At 34.0% G+C, this 26,863-nt stretch overlaps 2 protein-coding genes and 1 long non-coding RNA gene across 4 annotated transcripts; all 3 read left to right on the forward strand.

Moving 5' to 3' along the window:
• The first annotated feature begins 6,952 nt into the window (after window positions 1-6,952).
• LOC129317897 (translocon at the outer membrane of chloroplasts 64) lies at window positions 6,953-16,941 on the forward strand. Its single transcript, XM_054962320.1, has 13 exons — window positions 6,953-7,260; window positions 7,727-7,879; window positions 8,611-8,735; window positions 10,035-10,160; window positions 10,264-10,446; window positions 10,600-10,744; window positions 11,055-11,223; window positions 11,686-11,820; window positions 12,281-12,481; window positions 15,131-15,258; window positions 15,337-15,388; window positions 15,989-16,058; window positions 16,406-16,941. Exons 1-13 carry the CDS (start codon window positions 7,058-7,060, stop codon window positions 16,483-16,485), a joined length of 1,770 nt encoding a protein of 589 aa, XP_054818295.1. The 5' UTR covers window positions 6,953-7,057; the 3' UTR covers window positions 16,486-16,941.
• A 1,540-nt stretch (window positions 16,942-18,481) lies between these two features.
• LOC129306806 (uncharacterized) lies at window positions 18,482-20,422 on the forward strand. Its single transcript, XR_008592260.1, has 3 exons — window positions 18,482-18,691; window positions 19,118-19,198; window positions 19,961-20,422. It is a non-coding gene; the product is annotated as an uncharacterized LOC129306806 (long non-coding RNA).
• A 1,660-nt stretch (window positions 20,423-22,082) lies between these two features.
• LOC129295701 (protein C2-DOMAIN ABA-RELATED 4-like) lies at window positions 22,083-25,923 on the forward strand. Of its 2 annotated transcripts, none has more exons than XM_054934247.1 (4): window positions 22,083-22,722; window positions 22,831-23,065; window positions 24,115-24,210; window positions 25,367-25,923. In XM_054934247.1, the coding sequence occupies exons 2-4, from the start codon at window positions 22,919-22,921 to the stop codon at window positions 25,649-25,651; spliced, it is 528 nt and encodes a 175-aa protein (XP_054790222.1). In that variant the 5' UTR covers window positions 22,083-22,722; window positions 22,831-22,918; the 3' UTR covers window positions 25,652-25,923. The 2 variants fall into 2 exon arrangements, with proteins under 2 accessions (XP_054790222.1, XP_054790227.1); XM_054934252.1 differs by having other exon boundaries at window positions 22,083-22,634.
• Window positions 25,924-26,863: the final 940 nt, after the last annotated feature.

Below are 26,863 nucleotides of genomic sequence, written 5' to 3' on the forward strand. Positions count from 1 at the left end.
ATGGAAAGAAATCAAATGGCATGAATTTTGATAAATTAACCACTATTGCATCTACTAAAATAATGTTATAGGTATTCTTGTTATTTTTTTTTACTTTAAGCTATTTGATACTCCTAGTTGGTGATTTCGTGGATATTTTTGCAGTTCACATTAGCAAAAATAGGTCAATGTCCACTTAGGTGTCAGCTAAACGGTTAACATTTGAATGACTTAACAGATAAGTCACTCTTACACTAACTTAGGCAACGTTATAGATATTTTTGCATTTTTATCACTTTATGCTATTGGATGCTCTTAGCCAGCGACTTTGTGAGTATTTTTGCCCATTTATCCTTAATATTAGGGAAAAAAGTTATTCCATATTAATATGAATTTACTATATAATCTTGAGTAAGGAGAATTTACTCAAAATAAAATAAATTTTGAGATTTTAATTTCAAGGTATATTTTTGAGGAAGGAGAAATTTATAAGGTGTTTAATTTTCTTTTGTTTTACTTTCCTGTCAATAAAAAAAGAAATTTATAAGGTTGAGTAAAATTAAATAAATAGAATCTTAAATTTTATTTAAAAAATATATTTATTTAAATATTATTTAAATTAGATTGAGACCTGATATAGTTAAGATCTAATTTTTCATTTTTTTGCCAACAATTTTTTTATTTTTTAAAGAACTTTGATTAGTAATAACTAATTTATATGAGGGTTTGAAGTGTTAAAAAAAGGGGGAAGCGAAATTCTATTCTATACAGTGTTGTCAGACCTGAATAGTTAGATCGATAGGACCGTCACCTGAATGTTAGAGCAGCTTGTTTCAGTTCATTGGACTATTTAGGTAGTTGGACTAAATTGAACCGCTTTAAATCGTGTAGGTTTTAGTAAACCGAAATTAGACTCGAACTCAAAATGATTTGTTAGCGGGTCAAATGAGTTTGATGCCAAAAAAATCCTACAATTAACACTCCTGTAGATGAAGAAGAAAGAAGATAAAGCAAACTTGGACGCCAACACGTTTTAGATCTAGATTTTTTTTCACTTTGAAAACAACTTTTTCTCCTTGACGTTTCGATCACAATAGGAAAATGAAAAGGTGCCTTGATGGAGACGATGCATAAGCCACAAAGTACACACAGAGTACAATGATGGAGACGAGGTACAGGTCATAAGCACATAAAGTCAGTGGAACATGTAACATTTAGCAAATTTAATCAAGATTAAATAGCATAATTAGTATGATTACTGAATTGATGAGATGTGTGGCCAAAGAAGTCTAAATAGTGTATTTGGCTTTGATTTCGCCTAAAAAGTGGGTCCGAATTTAAGTTAGGCCAAGCCAAGCAAGGAAAGATGAGGAATAAGTTATGAATTGCTCTTGTACTACATGTCGTGGTGTGTGGGCAATTCACCACAATGCACAGAGACAGATTAGCATGCATTGGGCCTCTCTGTGTGGTGCATGGCCAAAAATCAAACTTTATTAGTTATGTTTTGCATACGAAAACAAAAGGAAGGAAGATTGGGAAATGAAAAACACAACTTGGCTTAGCTAGGGCATATCCACTGGGACCCGTGAAGACATATTGAGGCATCTAAACACCTAAGGTAAGTAGTTTATGCCCTTATTTTCCTTTCTCTACCATATTTTATGAAGATTTAAGTTAAGTTTGAGTTAGAAGATTGGTTTTCAGTCCATAGGAGTTATAAGTCTAAGCCCATGGGTTAGAATGGATATAATGGAAGTTGTTTGAAGTATTTAAACCCTAAATTAATGATTTTGTCAAGAGTTAGTTGGGATGAGTTATTTTCATACGAATTTTACAATTAATATAGTTGTTAGAGGTGTTTATAACTCATTAATGGTGGTTTAATGACTTAAAAATAATAATATGAGTTAATGGAACCTAGAGAACATATTGGGTATGAATGGGTAGTAAATTTATGGGATTGATAGAATAGAAATGTGGAGTTTGGTATTGATAAATTCTTAAGATTTGGGATAATGATGATATCTTTGTATTATGTTTGTAAAGTGACTCTTTGGCACCATTTGAGCTTATGAGAAGCTTTGAAAGTTGATATTATAAGGGGTAAATCTTTGACATTTCAAATGTTTAAGATAACTAAGAGAAACTTAATTTATATAATTTAATGTTAATTGATTGTTGTGTAAAGTATGGTTGATATTTTTAACTATTGATACAATATTTAGCAAAATGATGAACTTATGAATTTGTGGTATAATTTTGAAAATAAAACCTTTAGCAAGCATTCTCTTTGTAATTAAAGATTGGATAAATGGCTAATCATTATGAAATTAATAAAATATGGTATTTGGCAAGTCGAGTGAGTTGAATATGTGATTATATATGAATTGATGTTATGAGATTGATGATTGAATTGCATGAATATATGGTATACATGTATCGTATGATCATTGACGAGAGTTCGTCTAGTAAGAGAAGTAGATGATTAAATTTATGTAGTATTGGTAGTAACTATTGGAATCAAAAACTTACCTTGGCACAGACCGTTGGAATTAAGAGGTAGCCCCCGTTCCATAATTGATTCCGGACTGTCTTATTTGTTCTATGAGAGACTCGAACCTAACTAGTTTCCACCAGTTCATGAGGAGGCTAAATTAAGGATATAACACTTCGTGGTTGTTAATATTGAGGGAAACTAGATTACATAAGTGAGTCAGTTAATCCTAACCCGGTAACTCCTCACAAGTGAAAAGTTGGGTTAATCCGTGAAGGACGTAGTCACGTGATAGTTGCTGGTTTTATGTCAGAGGTAACATGAGGGTATAAGGTTAGCATTTGATCATGCATTTAAATCTAGTCATATGATTGTTATTATTATGGTCCGATATGTGTTAGGGGCGCATAGTTTGTATTATTACAATCTCATGTTGTACGTTGTCATTATGCGATTATATGTGCATTAAACTCGGTCATATGGTTATTAGTATTGTAAACTGTGGTCATATTCATCATATGTGTGATATTGTGTAATTTTGCCTATTTGTATATGTTTTCAATTGATATGCAATTGTATGGACTAGATGAAACTTGGTTACTGAGTGGTTGTACTCATCCTTCAATTTTTAATATTTTCAGAACCTAACTCATTGGATCTGGTTTGAGAAAAACGTACTAAGGAGTAGGATTGTGGTGAAAATCCTATTTTCGTGCCTCTATATTCTGTTTATGTGTATTTATGTTGTAAAATTGCCAACTAGGTCATATGTCATTATTTTGAGTTACTTGCATTAGTTTTGTATCTCACTTGTGATTTTATGCCTGGATTAATGAGTTTTAGTTGTAAATTTTTGGATAGGGTCAAAATACTTGTGTAAGTAAAAACATGTATAATTTGACCGATTTGAAATGAAAATGATTATTTTGTGCATGAAATTTCTCTCCCTTGTATTTTTTGAAATTTGAACTTGAGTGGTGAAATTGAGCTTTATATGTTTTTGGTTGAGTATGGTGTGTTTTCCTAAGTTCACTAGAGTCCATTGAGCATGGTCGATATTGGCTTTTGACACTTAATGGTTGAGTTGGGACACCATTATTGTGAGTTGTATGTGAAAAAGTGGTAAAATGGGTCTTGGTGTCCAACTCTTTATAGAAAATAAATTTAAATGTGAAACTTATATTATTAGCTAGAATTAGAAAAAGCTTCGTATAGACACTAAAACCACATCGATTGGATGTCGGATGGAGATTTAGGACATGTCAAAATTTAGCTCCCACTTCTGTCAAATGACAGTAGCTGTTTGCTGTCAAATTGTGTGCAATGTGTCACAGCATATGGTGTCTCACGCCGCAGCACATGGCACAGAGGTGAGTGAACCACAGAGCATTGACACTTAGCTGCAGCGTATGACACATTTTTTAGACAATTCTATTGCTCTGAGTTTTGAAACTCAATAGTTTGGGTCCCATATGATTTTCGGGCTTCTGCATTTCTTTAAACTTTGATTTGAACAATGTGTGAGTTTATAGGAGAAATTTGATTGTTGAAAACTTGGGATTCCATTATAAATGTTTTGAGAATTGTTCTCCCAATTGTGAATTATGAAAATTTGATAATTTATTTAAATTAATTTCATAATTATCTCGATTATAAAGTTGATTATAGTTTACTATGGGAGACCTTACATAACACGTAAAGGAAAGAATGCACCTTGAAATTTTATCTTGAGAAGAAGATGAATAGTTTGAGCTTGGAGAACTTTTGAAACTGACGGTGAGAGAATAGAGAAAAAAGCTTCCCATCTTTCAAAGCTGACCATTAAAAAATAGAAAAGACAAAAAGCAAGAAAAGATTAAAAAATTTACTCCAGTTTACACGAATCATATAACTAAAATTGTGATTATGATAATATTTGTTAAGATTTAACAATAAAAAGATTTAAAAATCTATCTGATCCATAATATATTCTATCTCTTTTAATTTTTTAAACTTATTATTATATATTTAATATTTTCTCTTTATTCTTATCGTTTAGTAATAGGTGAAATATAAAAATGTTAATTTATAATTGATATGTTTATATATAAATGTATGTGTATTATTTTTATTTAATTATTATGTTGACCACTGGTTGGACCACGAAAATCCTTATCCATTGACTTGTTCGATTTAATATTCAATTTAATTTTTAAAATATTGAATCTATCTAATATATATAGTGTGAAAATGAAAAGAAAAGAATAAAATAAAGAAATCAAAAGATGATGATGATAACGATGATGATAATATTTAAAAAACCAAAAAAATTAAGAAAGACGTGTGTGTGTAAAAAGAAGAAAAGAAAGAAACCAACGATGGGCTTTAAGGCTACTATATAACCCTTAACTCCTGTAATCATTTAGGAGGCATTGCCAATTCTTTTCGACGCCGCTAAAGAGAATAGAGAGTGAGCATTCATGAAAGGAGAAATACTAAGAAGTTATACAAATTTCTAGAGCAAGTTGACACTTTTTAAAATCAGTTGAATATCAGTATCTTAAAAATTTACTTCTAGCTTTTTTTTTACACTATATATTAGATATATTAGAAACAAACATAAGCAAGTATAAAAGGACAGCCTAGAAACAAAAAGGCCCCCAAACAAAAGGGACAAAACCATAAAAAACCATAGCCTTAAACAACAGATTAAGGGGAGCTTAAAGCAACTGCCATTGTTGCCGCCGTCACATTGAAATCTATAGAAAAGAAAAAGCACCAACAATAAAACCGAACCATAAGGGGTGAGGGTTCAAATAACCACCCAAAAGATCCCACCCTTTTTAAGGAAGCAATTAAAGAGGTTGAAGAACAGCCACCATGAGTGAATCCCAAAGTAGTATAGACAACCATGGACATCGACTTAACAAACACAGTGGGAGGAAGAGGATAAAGAGATGGCAAGCTTGCACCATGAGTCATCATCTGATGGCCTAAGAAATGTCTTTCCCTAGCACCCTAGAAATGCCACCGCTGTAAAGATCCAACGAGAACCATTATAAAAAAGGTTGTCATTGTCCCATCCCTAAAAACACAAAACTGAGTAACTAGCTTTGGAACAATCCAACCACAAGCAAAACCAAGAACACCCTTTAGATTTGATTATTTTCGAGCCGATGAACCACTCCTCTATCCGCAGACCCAAGCAAAAATAAAACATCACCAAACACAATTAGTTACCGTTGGCCATAGTTCAGTTATCAATAAGTTTTATAATAATTAATTTTCTTACTTGGGATTTTAATGCAATTCTTTCAAATGAAAAACACAATTTTTTTTTTATTTCTGAAATTTTCTTCAACTATCGATTTAATTCTTAAATTTTAATTCAAAACAAGTTAGTCTTTATAATTAATTAACTCATAACAATTCATTTGTTATAATTTTTTAATTTGATATAACTCAGTTCATATAATTTTTTAACTCAATAAATTACCAAAAAAAAGATTGTATTAAATCAAAGTTTAAAAACTAAATAAATCCCTAATCAAAACAAGGTTTAGGGAGTAAAAGTTACATGATCCTTATAATAAAATTATGTTCATTTGCATATAAGTCTTTTTAAAATATCTTACACTTATCAACAGTGATTGATTTTAGTAAGATCACAGCATGATAAATTAAGATTTGAATTTTATTGAAACAATTATTCACATTTAATACTGGCCGTATTTGGAACAATATTGCTTCCCATCCGTGAGCAAAAAAAAATATATCTTATACTTAAAAATAAAATGATGAATTTTTAATATTATTTTGAATTAATTTATTAATCATTAACATTAACTAACATTAATTTTTACTAAATAAAAATATATAAAATCTTTAATCAGCTTCGTCTATTCCATTCTCCTCAAGGAATACTCCCAAACGCTGAAACAAAAGAGGCTAAAATGTACATTCAGTCATCTAATTTTATACAATATTTTATTTTAATTTTTTAATTTTTTAAAGTATCTTTTTAATTTTTTTAACTCTAATATTATTAGTTTTATCCTGATAAATTTTTACATTAAAATTTTAAATATTAAAAAAATATTTTTAAATGTTAACATATTAAGTTTAACTTTTCAAAATAACAATAATTAATATAAAAATAATTATTTAAAATTAATGATATTAGTATTAAAAGACTAAAAAATATTTTATAAAATTAAATAATAAAATTAAAATTTTATGTAAGATTAGAAAACTAAAAGTATATTTTGCCAAAATACTCCCAATTTTCAAACATTAATTTAATTATTTTCTTTCATTTCTCCACTTAATTAATGGCTTCAAAGCCAAAAGTCCTTGAAGGGGGTGGTTTTAAACGACAATATGACAAACATGGGGGACAGATTGGGACATATTACCCTCATCTTTGATGTATACCACACGGGTTGGTAACTTGATATCTTCCTGTCCCTATATATTCTTCGCACTTATAAACCGGCCTCTCTGGTTAGGTTTCCCACTGCAGTGTTATCCTCTAGTCGTGACTGTACCATTTCATTGTATTCATAAACCCTTTGTTGCTCTTTGTGGAATATCGTCGGACCTATGGCGTCTCAATCCGCCAATTTATGGGTCCTTTTGGGATTGGGCTTGGCTGGAATCCTGCTAATGACGAGGAAGTTCAAGAAGGTCATTAAAGAGGACTTTGGCGCTTTTGTCGAGAAGTTTCTTCTTGTTCCTCCACCGCAGCCTGCTCCCCCTAAAGCCCCTCACCCACTCACTGGCCTCACTTTCGCCGTTTCTGATGTGTAAGTCACTGCTGCGGTTGTGTATTTTGGTTGCTTGAGGAAACTTGTGAAACGAATGTCAGAGTAGGGAACATATGCTGGTGTTTTGTGACAAGCCTTGTTTTGATGGTTTGGGTGATGGGAAGCATTATGTTTTTAAGTGTCGAATTCGGAGTTCATCTCGTCAAGGGTTCTCTCCATTAGTTAATTTTTGAACCGGGTATCTTGCGGTAGTTTCGTTTGAAGGGCTTTCTTCTCACTAAGATTCTAGGTTCATGTTACTCCTGGTTGAATAAATTTGTAACCACAAAATTTCCTTTTTTCAACCCCAAAAAACATTCCTTGCTTTCAGAAGAAATTTTACTTCTTATTCAGTTCTTATCTGCTTGCAGAACTAGAACTGCTGGCTTGTGTTTGCGAACTTATAATTGTTGATGAAGCTATTGCGGTCTCTAATTTACAAAATCTTTGTCATGATGATTACCAGATTTGACATAGATGGATATGTCACCTCGTTTGGCCATCCAGACTGGGCAAGGGCGCATGGACCTGCTTCTCAGACATCTGCTGCAGTTTCTTCTCTTCTTGAAGGAGGTGCAACCTGCATTGGGAGAACTGTAGTAGATGAACTAGCATTTGGGTCGGTGTCGTATTCTATTGCTACTTTTACTGATATAGAGTAATAACCGCCTATTGTTGATTTAATTTGGTTAGATAAGAAAACTGATAGCTACTTGCGGGGGGGCCCTTCCCTTTCAGTAAATGGTCATAGGTATCTATATCACGTGAATCATGATTCAAATAATCTGATTTTAAAAAGACTCTGCCATATGAATACATGTTTGAATCAGAAGCAGTCTTAAATTGGCCATGAATCATGCAATACATCCCAACGTGAAAAATCATGTAAAAATGTGCAAAAATAGTGAGATGCCTTGGCAGTGCTTGCATTGTTGTCGAGTGTTATTTTAGCATCTTATAAAGAAAACAGAGAATGATATCACTTTCAAGATTTAACTATTGCATATTTATGAGTAATAATGAGCTTATCTATGACTTATTTCTAAGTAGCCTTTTCCCCCTAAAGTCGTGAGCACGTCCCCTAAGTTTTTTTTGGGGGGTTGTTATTGAATCTTACTGTTCACATTCACATATGTGTGTGTGTGTGTTTTATATGTCATACGTATGATTTGAGAACTATATAAATGATTTCCCTATAAAAGCCCCTGGCTTGTGGTTTGGTGGACAATTTGACTTTGTTTCCTCCATAATATTATCTCTTACTGCGTGTGTGTGTGTGTATATATATTTGTATGTATGTATATACACATGCATTGATTTATGTTTCTATTTTGTCTTTCTTGCATTCAGTATAAGTGGTGAAAACAAGCATTTTGGAACACCAACCAATCCTGCTGTACATGCCCGAGTACCAGGTGGCTCCTCTGGTGGTGCTGCTGTGGCTGTTGCTGCTGGTTTGGTTGATTTTTCTCTAGGTGGGCTGCTTTTTTATTTTTTATTTTTTTAAATTGTGCATACTACTTGTTCAGTTTTATATGACACGTGATGAAGTCATTGTTATTTGTATATGACATTAAAGAAGTTTCATAGGCAGTTGAATTTTTGCTATTTAACTAACTGAATTCTGGATTTATATATTTTTGTCAATACATATTTTTTTTTTTCAAATATTTGGATATGGAATTTGTCGAGTACAAGCTTAATTCAGTACTTATGTAGTAATAGAACTGTTACCAACTGTATTGTAACCTGTAACTTCTCATGCCCCTCCCCTTTGGTTTTCTAATTATGCATTGCTAGTTCATTGCTGCTGACGGATGGCATTAAAGATTGGCTTTAGGCAGTTGAATTTTATGGAAATTAACTAACTGAATTTCTGGAGAAATGGACCAATACCTTCATTTATATTCTATCATTCTGTCATTTTTTTATTATATGGATATGAGATATGTTGAATTTAAGTATAAATCTGTCCACACATAGTAATAGAATGATTGCCAACTGAGCGAAGACAGAGGATAATCTATATTTGTCTTTTATTACAGAATATGGGAGAAGTTTTAAAGGGTTGGTAGCAACAATCCTGCAGCTTGAATCTGTGAAGATCTCAGAGATTCCGTGATATAATAAAGTAGATAGTAACAAGTAATTAAATCTCCTTATAATCTGGAACAAACAGTGGAAAATAATTCCATAATAAATGATTGAATGCTAAATAAATCTGTAAAAATTAGCAAGAAAAATATCTTGCTAGCACCAACTGCAACTCGGTGTACCTTCTCAAGGGTAATGCAGTGAATCTGGACCTTGGTCACCTGATAAAATTATGTTAATGTAGGAGGATAAGAAAGGAGAGAACTATTTGGTTGAAGTTTTGGACCGCTGAATTTGAATTGTGAAAATTTGAGGGATGGTCAGTTGGTAACATGACGTGCCTCTCTCTGAGAGGCCATCTAGTAAACCCAATAATGTTCAATCATCTTTTGGTGAACGCCCCTCTTTCTTAATTTCATTTTTTGAATCAAGACTAGATCTTGTGTTGGTTGTTTCTTTTCAAGGTTTTCTCACCCTCAGCTGGGTCGGGAAAAATGTTCTTGCTTGTTGCATTCTTGCTTGACTCTGGCGAATCCCTGTGTATTGTTTACAGTTTCAATTTCCAACCACAAAAAAAGTTAGGCTCAAGAATCAATATTTAAAGCGTAAGGAATACTTGGACACCTTGTTACGTGAGATTGAAAAGTCCTGTCTGCTTTTATGCCTTTGTCTCATGACAGGTATTGATACTGTTGGAGGGGTAAGGGTACCAGCTGGATTTTGTGGTGTTCTAGGGTTTCGACCTTCTTATGGGGCTGTTTCTCACATGGGGCTTATTCCTGTTTCAACAAGCCTGGACACTGTTGGTACAGATGATGCATTTATTTCTCCTCTTTCTAGTGAACTGGTCATTTATGATAAAAAGTACCTTTTCTTATGGCTTCATAGCAGACTCATAATCTTGTACAGGTTGGTTTGCAAAGGATCCTAAAGTTTTGAACCGTGTTGGCCATATACTACTGCCAGCATCATATGTTGTTCCTCGCAATCCTCGACAAATAATAATAGCAGATGATTGTTTTCAACATATAAATGTTCCTCTGGAAAAGAGTTCTCAGGTGGTGATTAGATCCACGGAGAAACTTTTTGGAAGTATGTTATTTTGCTCTTTGCTTCTTTTCATTAAGGTTTATTCTTATAATCTTTAGAAGCTCTTTATTGCATTCATGTTGCTGTCTTTACAGGTAACTTCTCTATTGCATATCCAAATGCACTAAATTATTTTGTAACATAAATTGTCTTCAGGGCAAGTACTAAAGCAGATGAATCTTGCGGACTATTTAAGCTCTACAGTTCCCAGCTTGAAAGCAGTAGCCAGCCAGCATGTAAATGGTAGACTGAAAGATTCTTCACTGAAACTACTTGCCAATGTTATGCAGTTTCTTCAGAGGTCAGTTATTTTATTTGGAATATGGAAATTTTATTATAAATTACAAATTTATGTTAAATGCATTTTCTGTTTGGTGCCTTTTCTACAAGTTTTATGTTTGCATTTGCATCTTCCCAACAATTGGTAAACAGGTAAATGGCTGTGTGATTTGAAAGTAATGTCAACTTTGTCTTTATCATGTCTAATCATGTCCTATCTGTTTTTCCTTTTAATCTATCTTCTTTTGTATTTGTTTATTTAGATCTTTATGTTATGATTTTCTAGACATTTTGGATATTGTAGTGATTATTGTATGAATATGCTCATTCAGACATGAATTTAGACTTAAGCATGAGGAGTGGATGAACACAGAAAAGCCTACTTTACATCCTTCTATTTCAGCTCAATTGCAAGATAAGCTTGAGGTATCAGATGAAGATGTTGAAAACTGGAAATCTGTCAGAAATGAGATGCGTATTGCTGTCAATTCTCTTCTGAAGGTAGTGAATTAGTGTCTTTAGACCTCATTGCACGTGTTCATTCAGTTGCTTTGCTGTCAGATAATACTTTTTGATTCTGAGTAAGTAAGGCTAATGGTGAATGGTAACTAGAATCTTTTCTTCCTATCGGCAGAAACACAGCTTAACAGAATTTTGATAATGCACACAATGTATATTTAATAGAACTTATGACAAATCAGCGCCTTAGGGAAAAAACGTCATAACACAAAATAATATTTTACTTCTTAAGCAATAACATTTTGTGTTTTTTGACATAAATCTCTTACTGTCTTTGGTGCAATTGGTTCTTGTTCAGAGCAATTGGTTCACAGACCACCCAACTGAAAAAATAAAAGAGGGGTGAAAGTAGATTTTTCACAAAAGCTTGGAACTATTAAGCTTACATCTTGACCAGGAAAAAAATAATTTGCTAAATTTTAATTATTGTTGGTTGCTTTTAAGGATGAAGGAGTTTTGGTGATCCCTACAGTAGCTGATTTTCCTCCAAAATTGGGTGGGAAGGAAATCCTGTCAGAGGAATATCAAAGTCGGGCATTTAGCTTGTTAAGCATTGCTAGCATATCAGGTTGTTGTCAGGTAAATATTTTATACTCTTGCAATTTGTGTTGCTGGCATCTTATATAAACATAGGGGATGGTTGACCTCCTTACTAATGCCATGGGGGGAGGTTGGCAGCCTTCACAGTTTTGTTTTAGACCTAGTTGTTACCTAAAAGACAACAAACAAAATATATGGATATTTAAGTCATTTCCTCATTTGCATGCGTTAGTGGGCTTAAAGGAATGATTTAATGCCTTGGCAATTGGCATTGGCTATATATGCATTTTGACGTAGTGAAATGTAGGGAAGTTTTAGTCCAAAATACAAATGCAAATGTAGAGGTTGCTAGCCTCTATAGTAATATTGAGGAGGTTATCAATATGAACAGAAAACTGTACCTAAATTGAGTAGATATGGAAGCTGTCTGATTTTTATGGATTTTGCTGCTATTCATCTTTGATGTATATCTTGTGATAACATGTGCTTGTGCTTTCAGGTCTCCATACCACTAGGAATTCATGACAAATGTCCTCTTTCAGTGTCCTTGATAGCTCGACATGGTGGTGATCGCTTTTTGTTGGATACAGTACAGGCCATTTACACAACACTCCAAGAGCAGGCAGAGGCTGCTGCCAAAACTAAACCATCCAGTAATGTTGTCAGTCAGGAAAAATCTGCAGAAATTGCCAAGGAGAAGGTATTGCTTTCATGAATTGGATACACTTAGCACTAAAATTCACTTCATTGTGATTTAGAATATACTCTTTTGGTCTTCTTTACAAGTCATTTCTACCAACTTTATTAATACCAATGCAAAAAAAGTGCACAAAATAAGTGTGTAGAATTTCAAATATGTCTCTATATAACAAATCCAAAAAGTAATGTTATGTTACTTTTTCTCTCTCATAAAGGGTAATTTTGGATATCCCTTTCAAATATTACCTAAAAAACTGCATCGTGAGTTATAAATGAGATCAAATAGACTTTCTAGAATGTGCCTTGCAAATAGGACCGGAGGGAGTAGCTAACATACTGCTGCGGTTTATTACCCATGAATTTATCATTTGAAGACCTGTTATAAAGTGGATGTTGACTAGTGATCATGAATTTGTCAGTAGTGTTGGTAGAATTTAAACAGGTCATGCTTGTTTCTTTTGTTTCTTTCTTGTGCATGTATTGATGCCATTTCATTTGGACGTCTGTCGATGTTCTTGAGAATTAGTTCTAGGTAAATAATATTTTGAAATTTGCACAACACTCAGTTGTTATAAGTATTACAACCATAGGTTATTAGCTGCATTGTTCCTTTTTTTTCCTGCATGGCAAAGTTGCATGTTGTGTGTTATTAACTGCACTTGTGTTAAACTTTGCATCTGAGGCAAAGTTAACTTGATATCTTAATGTTTGATTTTATATGCCAGAAATATGTAAATAAAAATTTGATATCAAAGTCAATGGATATGTCAAACATAAATTTGATGTGTCTCGTATTTTTTAAAAGGTGAAAAATTATATTGGCTCAAAACCATTATATAACAAAAAGGGGCATTACTCCCTATGTGAAAAATACATCAAGTATCAAGTATATACTGAAAAGCCAAGGTCTGCAAGAAAGAAATAGACCCAATCTAAAGGATGTCAATCTTTTACCTAACTCATTAGTATACTTGCTACCTATAAACATGCCTCTCATTTCTTTCTTGGCAGAGTTTAGATAAAATTAGGCCGCACAAATGCAATCACTTTCCCTTCACAGTTCATTCTATTGGGGAAAATTAGTCCTTTGTTTTTGCATTTTTGTGTCCCCTTCTGATCTGAATTAGAAAAACAAAGGCTGTATTCTATGAATGCCTTAGATGTAGAATGCCCATCAGTTATAATTTCATCTCATTTAAATTTTTTGCCCTATGAAATACTGCCTCCTGCTTGCTTGTGTTTTGAAATGTCACTCTGATAGAGCTCATGATTTTACTAAGACCTATAAGAGGAAATCAATGAAGGCAATGAGCTTAGAAGATAACATTATTGTTGGTTCAGATGTTTGCCCTCTGGATGCTGGTTATAAGGCAAAGTAATTGATGTTCTAGTGATGTGTTAGATCCCTAGTGATGTGTTAGTCTTCTAGGGGTAAGGGTTGTGTCAGAGTCACTTTTTGGGTCTTTAAATCTTCCTCCTTGCCTAGAGAGAGGGTGGGAATTATTTGAAATATTGAGAGTGGTGAGGAGAGCTCTGGCCTCTTGAATGCCAGGTTGGGGGTGGAGGAAGTCATCTTTCTTCATCATTTTATCTTCTGCTTAGTGTATGTTTGTAAGTGAGTGACTTATATTTTGTGATTGTTGTTTGGTGGAGTGTATTTTTGTGCTGTTTCTGTTTCAGTACGCTATAATTTTCAGTTCCTTATTTCGCTGTAATCCAACTTTGCTATTCGGTAATAGTAATTTTCAGTCCCCATTTGTGTTGTAGTTTTTGGTTTATGCTTGTTTAAAGCTTATTAGAATAGAGGGTTCCATCACACTCCAATTTCTGACTAGTCTGTCCAAGTTATGGCAGAAACTCTATTCAGATAGACTGAAAATCAATCTTTCAAGTTTCCTGCTTTGTTCGAAGATGAAACTCCCTAGAAACACAATTAATCTTTTGGATGACATTGATATTTATTGAATTGAGAAAATGGGTATTTCACAGAACTGCTGGAGGAAAGATTGTGCTTTTTGTCTCCAATCCATGTTTGTTGTTACACTTCTCTATTTGCTGCGGAAGGGACTAGTCCCTTACAATGTGGTGGATTCAAATTCAAATTCCCATTGGGAGAAGTGCCCGCATTTAGTGCCCAACCATACTTTGAACAAGATTATCTTCTCCAATAGGAGGATGCTTATAAGCATAGGGGGGGGGGATTCAAGGGAGTGCCTTCCCCTTCCCTTCCTTTCAATTCTTGTTCTTCTGGTCTAAGTTTTTTGTTGTTGTTCACTGAGCTAGACTCAGCAGAACTTGTCTCAGTTCTTCGTTCCACTCAATATTTCCAACAAAGCTACATCTATCATATAACTTGTTAAATATGCCCTTTTATTTTCAAAATGCTGGGTAAGATAATGTTAATTTTCCATCAGTCTTGAGTACATGAGAAGTACTGAGACCATATCTTTCACCACTTGCTCTTGCAAGTAATCTTATCCTATGTACAGTGTCTTTAAGTAGTTGTCAAACCTTAGAAAGGATTTCCATTATCTTTTCTCTAGTTCATAGTTGCAGCAAGTTATTGATTTTCTGTCTTTTCTTTATTTCTTCTTTATTGGATTTCCTCCCCTTAATTCTTTATCTTTCGGTTTGTCATGCAATAATTCAGGGAAATCAAGCATTCAAAGATAAGCAGTGGCAGAGAGCCGTTGGGTTCTATACAGAAGCTATCAAACTCAATGGGAATAATGCAACATATTACAGTAACAGGGCCGCAGCATATCTTGAACTTGGGAGGTAGTGTTTCATACTTGCAACTTGCAGTTTAACCTCATGGTTGTCTTGCCAACATTTGATATTTTTCTGTGAATGCAGTTTCATTCAAGCTGAGGCAGATTGTACAAAAGCAATAAATCTTGACAAAAAGGTGACTTCTGTCTCCAGTGACCTTTGAACTTCAAAGTTCTGTGTTGTAGTACTAGTAATTGGTGGTTTTGTGATTTTATATTATTACACTGGATCCAATGGCGTCTTGCAATCCATGTAACCGACCCCACCTAGTGGAATAAAGGCTTGTTGTTGTTGTTGTTGTTGTATAATTGACATTAACCTTTATTTCAATTATGTATGGATTCAGCATCTTTATGCTGAAATTTGGTAATGAAAAATCTTGTTTACCATTGCTACGAATATAGATTCCAAGTCTGACACACCAAAGTCAAAATTGTCACATACAATGTTAAATCCATCTCCGGGTCTGCAATTGGGGGCTGCAGTTTACTTGCCAGATACATGAAATTTTAGGAAAAATATTTTCATCCCCTCTGAACCAAGCCTAAATAAATGTCTGTCTATAAACAAATGTGCTGCTTTTGTTGTAGAACTAGTTCGTGTTTGGTATGTGAAACCAACCATGCTCTTAATAGATCATGTGCTTTTGTGACAGAGAACTTATTCTTATTTGGACTGGAATGTGACTGTTCTATAGCATGTTAAAATAGCCTTTAATCTTGTTTTGTTTACTCAGAATGTGAAAGCCTATTTCCGAAGAGGTACGGCAAGAGAGATGCTAGGCTACTATAAGGAGGCAACTGATGGTAAGCTCTTCCATTCTTTTCACATATTTGTGCTTACCTGTCAAGGTATTTATCATGTCATTTGAAATAAAGTTAAGCATTTAAGAACCATGTATTCTTAATTTGAGCTGGTTATATGAACCTCATATTTTGCTAAAAATCTTTTGGACTGTCCAATTATGCAATTTTATTAATATATGAAGGTCAACTGTGTACTACGGTCACAAATTGCCAAAATATAAACGGTTGAGAACAATGAAAGTTTATCTCAAAAAAAAAAAAAAAAACTAAAAGGGTTCACCACCGTTTTATCCTCTTTTTTATCTGCACATTGTAGATTTTTGGCTGATCAACTCTTCATTCTGCAGATTTTAAATATGTTCTCGTACTTGAGCCAACAAACAAAAGGGCAGCTTCCTCTCTTGAAAAGTTGAAGGTGCTATTCTAGAAGCACCTACTTTTGAACGAAGGACTGAGGGCTCAGTAGAACGGTTTTTATCCAGCGAACTCCCTACATTGGTAAATCCAGGTGACGTGTTTAGACTGTTGAGGTAATCGAATTGCGTTTCGAGTTTTAGTCACAGAGGAGTAATGTAAAATGTGGTTTCTGCAGAAGAAAAGGAATAGATATGATTTTTTTTTGTCCCTTGTGGCAAGACAATTTTAAGAGACATGGAAAGCATCAATGCTTCATTCTCAGCGTTAGTTTGAGGTTCTGTGACACAAGTAATCCCTGTTTGTCAGAAGGAGGTCCAATTTTGTTTCTTAGGATAGATTCGGATTGTAGTATAGCGGTGAAGTGAGGCTTAGTGCTCCTTGGTATACAATTATGCAATATTCTTGCAATAATCTGCTCTGATCTGTGCTCAGTTTTGCCCTATCGAAGTGCTTCACATATTGGTTTTCTTATGTTTCACAAATTATAGGATGTGTAACTACCAACTAGTTCCCTGATTCCTTGCTTCCCGCACGTGGATGCATGCATTAGCATATGTCTGCGTACACATACATGCATATTCGATGTCAGTGGGTTTATGTCAACCCCGGGGGGAGGGGGGGATCCTGGTTATCATTATTCATGTTTTATTTCACTATTGCCTGACTTGTTCCCAAGTGGTAGAGAAATTAAATAAAAAGTGAAACCAAGCGACGGACAGGCTTAACGAAGCTGGTAATCAAAAAATTTGCTAGCGTAAAGTTGAACATAAATAAAGTAAACCTCTATCTACATTTTGCAGGCTATATTTAAGGGAGAGAAGCGTACAAATGCAGATACAAGTTCATAACTGAATATCAACCACGAAGCAGGAGATGGAATAATAAATAATGAATAAATTATTCAAAAAGTGTTACACATATAAACGACTTAATATAAGTTTAAACGTTTAAAAATATATAGAAATGAATAGTTATATCTCAAAATGGTTAATTACTTTCTCTTGTCCACGATAAAGGAAATTTTTTAAAGCCTAGTTTAAAATATATGACATTATTTAATTTTTATGATTTTTTTTTTCAAATATACTTTTATTTTTTTTATTTTTTTTTAGAAACGTGGTCTATGGAAATTTTAATTGTCATTATGAAGATATTTATGTAAAGCATTTATTAAAAATATAATTGAAAATATGTATAAGTTTTTTTAAAGTTAAAATTTTAGCTAATTTTTATTTTTAAAATTATGTAGTATTTACTAATATTCTATGCTGTGAACATGCGAGAGTATTAATTAGATGCCTGTGTTTAAAATTTGAGGCTGAGAAGTTATTGCAAAACTTGATTAGGTTCTCTCTACCCGCTGTGACGTGACACTGGTCTTCTTTTTATTCCCGCTTTATGGCAATTTAAATCATTTAACGCTAGCATGGTAAAGCAACCGTTCAAACACTCAACTCCACACAATATCTTGGACATAAAATGGAACAAGTGCACATTTATTTTATTTTATTTTGGTTTTTTAAGATATTCTCATGCCTAATAGTTATGAGACTAATTTCTTAAAAAAATTGAGCACCATTTGGAGGGTTGTTATCTCTCAAAAAATACTCTCTCTCTCTCTCTCTCTCTATATATATATATATATATATCTCTAAAATCAAACTTTTGGAATAATGCTTAAGTGCATATTAAGTTTTTTGTTAGTTAAAAATTAATTTGGCAAAAAATTAGTTAAGTGAAAATAAGTTGTTATAATGAAATTTGTTTGGATGTATATTTTTAAAAATTAATTTGATAAATTGAAAGTTGTTTTGTTTGGATTTTGTAACATCCTAAAACTTCAAATCTGAAAAAATGGATTAATTAAGGGATAAATTAGTTAAAAATATGATTAATTTATTTAATTATTTTTTTGGATGGCTAATTGAATTTTTGGGTCATATTTGGCTCTAAATTGAGATAGGATGAAAGTCGGATCAAGTCGGGAGGCATCGGGGGGAGCAAAATCAAGTTGTTGCTCGCTGCGTCGTGAGCTGCGGCTTGCGTGGCGTGCGCTGTGGTGCACGGCACAGCAGGCAACTTAAAATTTCGAGAATCATAAAAAATGGACAGTTTTTAGGGTGGAAAACTTAGAGCACGAAGGGAGCAACTTTGGTTATTGCTAGAGTATCAATTTAGAAGAATTTTGAAGATAATTTGAGTCTCCAAACTCTTGGGTAAGTTTCCTACCCTTCTCCTCCACCTTTTCATCTCATTTTCCATGGGATTTGGAAGAGTGAGAATTTGGTCTGATTGTATTAAGCCATGAGTCAATGTTTTGAAGGTTTCTATTGACTCTGAAGGTTTAATTTAGGTTTATTGATCTTGGATATGTGGTAATAGGAAGTTACTTTCTTGTTTTGGTGAATTTTGGATCAAGTCCCAATTTGATCATAGGGTGTTGAAGTGTGATAAGTTGAGATATTGAGTTTTATATTGTGATAGAGTTAGAAAGTGATTTGAAGGGATGATGTGAATAAATTGTAATCTTGACAAGTCTATTTGTTGAGAATATGAGTAAGAAGTGGGAGAATTGAAAGGTTAATATTAGCTAATGGTGTTTGTGTTAATAAAAAATTAACATATAGTACTTGTTATTGTAGATTGTGGTGTGAGAAGACTTACCTTGACACAAGAAGAGAATTAGTACCACGGGTAACCCTTTTAGTAACAAAAGGGTTGAGGTAACTAGATAATTTGTATTGTTTATTACCTTGTATAAGTTATTCTCAAGTTACTTTTCTATGATTTGTTGAGTATATATGCATGAATTTTTTAAAGGTTAACTATTTTAAAAAAAGTGGAGTATTGGTTTGTAAAATTCTATATTTTTGAAGTAAATGAAAAAATTTTATTATACTTGTTTGAAAAGTTATTTATGCATGGTCAAATAGAGATATGTAGTGAAATGTGGCATATTAGAAGGTGGGAGGTCACCTTAGTGGAGATAGTGAAGATTAAGTCCATATGGCATCGCTGGCACCTCGTGACGCCAGGTGCAGCACTTACTCTCCTTAGTGCTCGAAAATGGGTGCGGTGTTGGAGACTTACTCTTCTTAGTACCCAAAAGGGTGTGGAGTTGGAGACTATACTCCTTAGCATCCATAGGATGCAGTGTTGGAGTAACGACACCCCAATTACTTGTAATAGGGGGAACCAGTAGTCCAGAACTGGTTTAGGACACCTTGGCCGGTTAGTCCTACCATGGATAGTGAGCTTGAGAGCCATACATGTGATTTGGTTTTGTGAAATAGCCTACTAGTTCGGTCGAGAGTATTGGAGGACCGGATGGTTAGGGATCATGCATGCAAATTTGTGGTGATCTTATATGATGTGATTATGTTACTTATTTTAATACTTGTTTATAATTTAGCTTGTTAATCAATAATATAGATTATCTTAGTTACTTAAATTTTTATCTCACCCCGTGGATTATCATTTTACAGGTGCTACCAGTGAGACTGAGCCAGGTAGAGAATCGGGCAGGGGCCAGCATATCTGCTACACTCTTTGTAAAGCCTGATTTTAGTTTGAGTGGTGTACATAAACTTATTATATGATATTATATGTTGCTAACTAGGAATGCATATCATTTTGATTGGTTGCACTTGTTTCATACTATGTTGTTGTGTATTTTAGCCCAATATTGTATATGAGGTGAATATGTGGTAATTTTTGTGGTGATGGGCTAAAATGCTAATACAAGTGCAAGGAATGTTTTATTTATGTGGTGATAATGTATTTGTAGTGTATTATGTGGCAATAGAGGCCAAATAGCATACATGATGTTGATTTGGTCTTTTGGCCATATTAGGCAAAATGGCCATTGAGTGGCTAAATTTTGTGTTTGGTATGTTTTTGTGTGTTTGGTTGGTCACTCAAGTGTATTTTGGTCCATTGGACTTGGTTCAAGCCTCACAATAGATTAATAGTATTATTAGTTATGAGTTTTGGGTACTTGGATGGTTGAAAATTTATTTGAAAAACTGACTTTTACATTCAAGTGTCTAAAATTCTCATATGGTGTCGGATCGAAATGAAACCTGTACCATTAGTTAGCTTGAATAAGCTTCGCGTGGGCGCTTGAATCACTCTAATCGGACATCGAATGTGAAAATGGCGCGCGTTTAAAATTCATCTAGAAAAGCTATCATGACAGCATTGCTGTCATGGATAGGTGCGCCGTGGCACATTTCGCGCAAGTCGCGGTGCACGGTACAACGAGAAAATTTAGCATTTTGTGCCAAATGCCGCGGCACACGGACCACAAGCCGCGGCGCATAGACCAAAACACTAAAAAATGACATTTTTGGCCCTTATTTTGAAGTGGGTTGCTTCCCAAAACTTTTTCATACTTACAAAGCTTATATAAATATTAAGTTTGAGTTCAAACTATCAATTTAAAGGGTTTTTATGGGATCTCAAATATTTCTCAATTATTTTTAAAAGATTATTAGTTTTAACTCTTATATATATAATGTGAGATTAGGAGCAAATCCTTGCTCTTAATTATGATTGTTTGTTGTGATTGTGTGGTGAATTTTGGTAATGTCAAGGTAGATATTACAGATTTCATATAATTAAAATTGTTTTTTCAATATATTATTATCAAAATAGATATCAATTTGTATGATTTGAAAATTTTAGTTATACAAATGCAATACATTAAAAATGAAAATGCATATGAAATGCCCAACACCCAAATTTTCGTTTCAAAATCTTCAACCTCTTACATTGAGCAAATTTACTTTCACCAACTTTTTTAATGTTCTTTTAAGATATGGTTTGGATATAAATTTAATATCCAAACAACATTTTTTTTTTTTGGCTAGAAAAAGATTCTTCATTCATCTAAACAAAAGGCTAATGCCCGAAGCAACGGTACTTAGAAACAATATCAAAGGACAATAAACAAAGTCCAGAAACTAACAGCACAAAACAAAAGACAGAAGGCATGTAACTAGAGCGTTCATCCAATGCCTTCACGTTCATCGTCCATGTGAAACTGGCCAGCACCAGAGTGTGATGTGTGATATTCCCGCGTCCTTTGAAAGAAAAAGAGCAAGAGAAGGTGGCGGCGGCGAGGACACCCAACCCAATGGTTCCACTTCCTTTAAAGCTAATCTTGCCAAGTAATCTGCTGGTTGTTTTCCTCTCCTGGGAATAAGAGAGAGAGACAACAATTCAAAGGACCCGATCTCATCCAACAAGTCAGTAACCAGAGTGCGATGTTGCCAAGCACAAGATTGCAACGATCTGCTAGAACAAATATTGAAAAGTTCAGAGCAATCAGTTTCAATTTGGCCAAGATTGAGCGATCTCAATTGCTCTTTTGACAGCATAAACTTCAGCCAAAAATCCAGAGTCCGCTCGCACTTTGTCAAACCTGCTGCAAGGAATTGGCCTATTGCATCACGAACCAAAATACCGATTCCTGCTTTGCCATCCAATTTCCTAAATTTAACACATCCAGTAGGTGGTTTAACCCAATAAACTTCAGCCGTTTTTGGTTTACCGGGCTTATCTGTATCAAACAGCCCTCTAGTACCCCAAAACTCTTTTAGGCTGGCATTAGTCATCATACTAAGATCCCCTGGGTTTGGAGGGTCATCATCAAAAATCATCCTACAATGGAATTTCCATATATTCTAGCAAAACCATGACAGATATGCCTGCCCATAATCGTCTAAAACATTAACATCACATAATAATGCAGACAACCAGGTTTTCATAGCTAAAGCCGAGGTAGGAATCATTTGTAGTCCTAGATAGCCACCAAATCAAGCACAAGTCACCCAATCGCAGAAGAGAGAAAGCCGTTCAAACAACTTTGAGCCTACTGAATCAAATGTTGATTATCCAAAACGAGTCTAAGATAACATTATCATATTTTACAAAATTTAAATTTTCTGATAAAAAATAAATTAGAATATATATAGATATATATTATCAACAGAAGAGTATGAATTATCGAAAATGAATAAATGAAAAAAAAAAAAAACCAAAAACAAAAGGCAAAGCACGACATGGGACGTCACGTTGCTGTGGAAGCTCAAAAATAGGAGTCACGGTCAAGGCGTCGAAGGAGAATTGCCATCCATTTGGGAACCGATTCTTCCGGTTAGCCTCCTCACTCCCCATTCCCTTCATCGTTATTCTTCTAAGCCCTCCATCCAACATTTCTCCGCCAAAAATTAACTGAATCCTGGTGGGCCCCACCCTCCCGTTTCTGTGATTGTTTTTCATTCCTCTTCCGCTATTGATTTTCATTTTCCCTCCATTATTGGCTGTAATGATCGTTTCTTCTTTGTTTCAGACCAACAGAGATTTCATACTGTTGTTTGATTAATTGGTATTGTTTTGATACAATAACAAGAGTGAGGAGCGAGATTGACAATCAATCAATGGCCGACTCACCCAGTGAACCTGGCCTTCCTCACTTGGACCAAATGCTTGGCCTTCTCAGGGTTCACATCAAGCGTGGTGTCAATCTCGCTGTTCGTGATGTTCGCAGCAGCGATCCTTACATCGTCGTCAGGATGGGCAAGCAGGTCTCTTTGTCTTTTTCATTTCTTTCTTTCTTTCTTATGGTTCTACTTTTCTCGCGTTGTATTCTTCTCCTTTTGCTCCATTGCATTCCGGACCAAAGCTGAGTGATAAATTACTCGGTGTTGTTTTGCCTGCAATGATGATTGCTTGCTGATATATAATTGCTTTCAACATTACGGCCACATTGATTTGGACTGCGTCTGGATCGTTTTGTTTATTCTTTTGTTGTTTCCACTTTTCTCTATGTTGTAATCAAGGATTGCCGTTTTGTCGAATTATCATGCTCTTATATTGAGGTCTAGTTTAGGTCTAAGGAGCTGATTATAGGCCATACTCTAAAGATTTTGTCTATTTCTAGTAATGGTTTGATGATTAATTAAAATTCTATCAGTTCAACTTAAAATCTAACTCATTCAAATTCTCTTGAGCATGTACTTAATCATAATTTTTATGCAAGATATAATCGAATTACACATGCCTTTATTTCTGTACATGCTGCAGTCCTCCCGATACAAATTTTACATAAATAAATTGTCTGGACGTTCTTTTGCCCTTGCATGATTTAGATTCACGTAAAATTTTTCTTTCAAGTTCATAACAAAATTACTCGTGGAATCTCCTCTCTTGTTTACTGAAATAATTGTAGTTGTTGATTGTAGATTGAAAAAGTCTTCTGCGACTAGATATTTTTTTATTATATTTTAAGTATTTTCTCTCTTCATATATTCATTAAGAATGCGTTAAATTTGTGTAAAATTTTTAGGATAATATACTATTAGCCTAGTGCAATTAAAACTTTGTCCAATAACACAAGAAATTATTCGAAGGTGATTGTACTTTCCAATCTTTGTTGATGGTAATAACAGGTATTTTTAATTCGCTTTTTGGACTGAGCAATTATTAGGATTGTGTCTTATCACTAGATGAGTTGTTTTTCTGCTTTACCTGTTATTCCAACATGATTCAATTGACGTCTGCATTGGAAAAATTCCATAGATGCATGACTTACATAGTTGTTTTTCTCTGTGTACAATCATGCATCTTTTGCCAGAAACTCAAGACTCGCGTTATTGACAAGGATATTAATCCTGAGTGGGATGAAGAGCTTACGCTTTCTGTCGTGGACCCAAAGCTTCCAGTAACATTGGTAAGGTTCTTGTCTTTCTCTTGTATGAACCTCCCTGTTGAACGGAGTCCTGCTGTTTTCTATCTCTTAAATATGATGAAGTACATAGCTTTTTGTATTCAAGACTAACTGAAAATTACTAACAATGGTTCATATTTTAATGTCTATGCCACTCGTTGGAATTAAGAACAAATAGTCATCTTGAAGAGAGAGAGGGGGGGGGGAGTCAAACATCAATTGTCAATCTACACGCACAGACATCCTCCTAAGCAGTTTAGGAGTAATAAACACCAAAAATAGCATTTCATGGATTGCTCTGCTTTGAATTTGAAGCAATAAAATTTTTACCATGTTGCTCATCCTGGATTTTTCATTGCTAAAAGTATGCTTGTTTTGTTTTAAATGAGTATGGAGATGTAAGCAACCTTACCCTTGTATTGTCCCAGCGGAGTAATGGTAAGATATGGAAGACTTTGGTTTTGTTTTCTTTTTCCTTCATTTTCCCCCTAAATTGCATTTAGTGCTGGATCCTACTACACTTAAGACATTCATTTACGCTCTGGACGCCATACTTCTAATCTTTTTTATTGGACAATGGGGCCCTAGCGATTTCAAATTATGACAGTATAGGAACTTCACGAGGTTTGTACTGTTCTAACTTGAATGATTTGTATCTAGCACATATATCTTGACTTCAATAATTGAAGTTCTTCAGTTGTCTTTAATTTGCGGAGAATGTTCTGTGCCTCAAGGTACAAAGGGACTTCTTTCCAGGTCGAATAGAGTGATCTAAGTACACACTCCAGGCAAAAAGAAGAAAATAACATTCTTTGCTCTTTTTTATTAAAGCATCTTTTTTCCCTCTTTATGCTTCTTTGATTTTTGTTCTGGACACTGAAATATCAATCTCCTAGGCCCCGTTTGGTATAATCAATGAAAAAGGAATCCATTTTTGTAATTAATGAACTAAGGCGTGCAATATCTATTATACTCTTGTTATTATTTCTCAATACTCAATAGTACTCTTGTTTCATTGAGATAAAAAAATAGTGTTTATTTCTTTTTACTTTTTGTTTTTTAATTTAGGAGTATGAATGATATTTTGCATGTACAAATCACTGCATACCAAGTCGACGCCTTAATTTACATTAGAATCTTGATCTCTTTGCGAGTGCAGACTGTGTATGACCATGATACTTGGAGCCCAGATGACCCAATGGGAGATGCTGAATTTGATATCATTCCATTTCTAGAAGCCTTGGGGATGCAGGTATCAAACCTCCCGAACGGTACAATTATAACAAGAGTACAACCAACCAGGCAAAACTGCCTAGCAGAGGAAAGCTGCATTGTTTTTAACGATGGCAAGATCACCCAAGATATGGCCCTCAGATTGCGACACGTGGAAAGTGGTGAAGTGGAAATCCAATTGCAATGGATTGAGCTTCCAGGTGCAAAGTAGGGTGAGATTTTCTGCTTCTCATGGTGCTTTTCACCAGAAGATCTTCTGATTTGTTTGCTGGTTTTTCCCCCATCACTTATTGCTGAGACCCCCTGTTCAGTTCTCTCTTCTGCGAAGGACCTCACTCCGCAAGGATCTCAATGTGTTGTTTTATGAGCCTGTAAATAACATATTGATAGTGATGAGAGGAAACTCTTATCTTTGTGGAATTATTCTGCGATTGTAGACCTCCACCCCAATACTCCTAACATATATTTCCTGTTCATTTTCATTTGGTCTCTTATGCTCTAATCCTAGTCTGAACTGCTAAATTGAGCCCCTTCAAAGAGGCATTAAAAAAATTGTTTTGTTGTATTAAAAAAAATTGTCTTTATCGTTGCTCTCGTCACACCAAGTTAGACACAAAAGATTTTGTTGGCAATCGGCTCAAGGTTCAATTTTACATGAAAAAGATTACCTTAAATTAATTGTATAAAATTAATTAACCTTTTAATAATATCTTAATTATCCTTTAATCACATTGAAAAATAAAGATAAAAATAATGAAAATAAGTTATTTATTTACATGGGAGGACTTGACCTATGATCAAATCCTTAAGCTTACATATCCTGTGATGAAAATCAAAGTCCTTATAATTTGAGAGTATTATTAATTAAATATTTTCTTTTAATTTTTTAATTAATTTATTTCATGAAGAGAATGTTAATTATTTGTATTTTTTATTTATTATTTTTTATAAAAATTTGTTCCTTGATAATATATTTGGGTAAGAGGAAAATAATTAATGCTAAAATCTATGGTGATTTCAAATAACTTATGATTTGCTGATTGACACTCTAAGTGCATATGGTAATTTAGTATTACTCAAGGTAAATATTAAAAAAAATTTCAAAGTGAATCGTTTAACTATAAAAATTTAATGTAAAATTTGATATCTACAATGACTTATTATCATTCATAATATCTTATTTAATATTTTTAGAGGTTTAAGGTGATTTAGTATCACTTAGAATATAGTCTAAAATATGTAAAATGCAAAATTTGATATCTACAATGACTTATTATCATTCATAATATCTCATTTGATATTTTTAAAGGTTCAAGGTGATTTAGTATCACTTAGGATATAGCCTAAAATATGTCAAACATATACTGTTGTTGCTGCTGCCACCGCCACCACCACTCCTACTACTACTCCTACTCGTACTGCT

This window comes from Prosopis cineraria, unplaced genomic scaffold, assembly GCF_029017545.1.
Source record: "Prosopis cineraria cultivar Desert tree isolate PC_DT_omini unplaced genomic scaffold, ASM2901754v1 PC1, whole genome shotgun sequence".
NCBI classification, from domain to species: domain Eukaryota; kingdom Viridiplantae; phylum Streptophyta; class Magnoliopsida; order Fabales; family Fabaceae; genus Prosopis; species Prosopis cineraria.

Bases quoted from the DNA above. Each gene is read 5' to 3' on its own strand.
- LOC129317897 (XM_054962320.1), top strand. From the start codon at position 7,058: ATGGCGTCTCAATCCGCCAATTTATGGGTCCTTTTGGGATTGGGCTTG. The intron at 11,224-11,685 runs GTAGTGAATTAG...GTTGCTTTTAAG, and splicing joins CTGTCAATTCTCTTCTGAAG to GATGAAGGAGTTTTGGTGAT. The intron at 12,482-15,130 runs GTATTGCTTTCA...GCAATAATTCAG, and splicing joins CAGAAATTGCCAAGGAGAAG to GGAAATCAAGCATTCAAAGA.
- LOC129295701 (XM_054934247.1), top strand. From the start codon at position 22,919: ATGGCCGACTCACCCAGTGAACCTGGCCTTCCTCACTTGGACCAAATG. The intron at 23,066-24,114 runs GTCTCTTTGTCT...ATCTTTTGCCAG, and splicing joins TCGTCAGGATGGGCAAGCAG to AAACTCAAGACTCGCGTTAT. The intron at 24,211-25,366 runs GTAAGGTTCTTG...TTGCGAGTGCAG, and splicing joins CAAAGCTTCCAGTAACATTG to ACTGTGTATGACCATGATAC.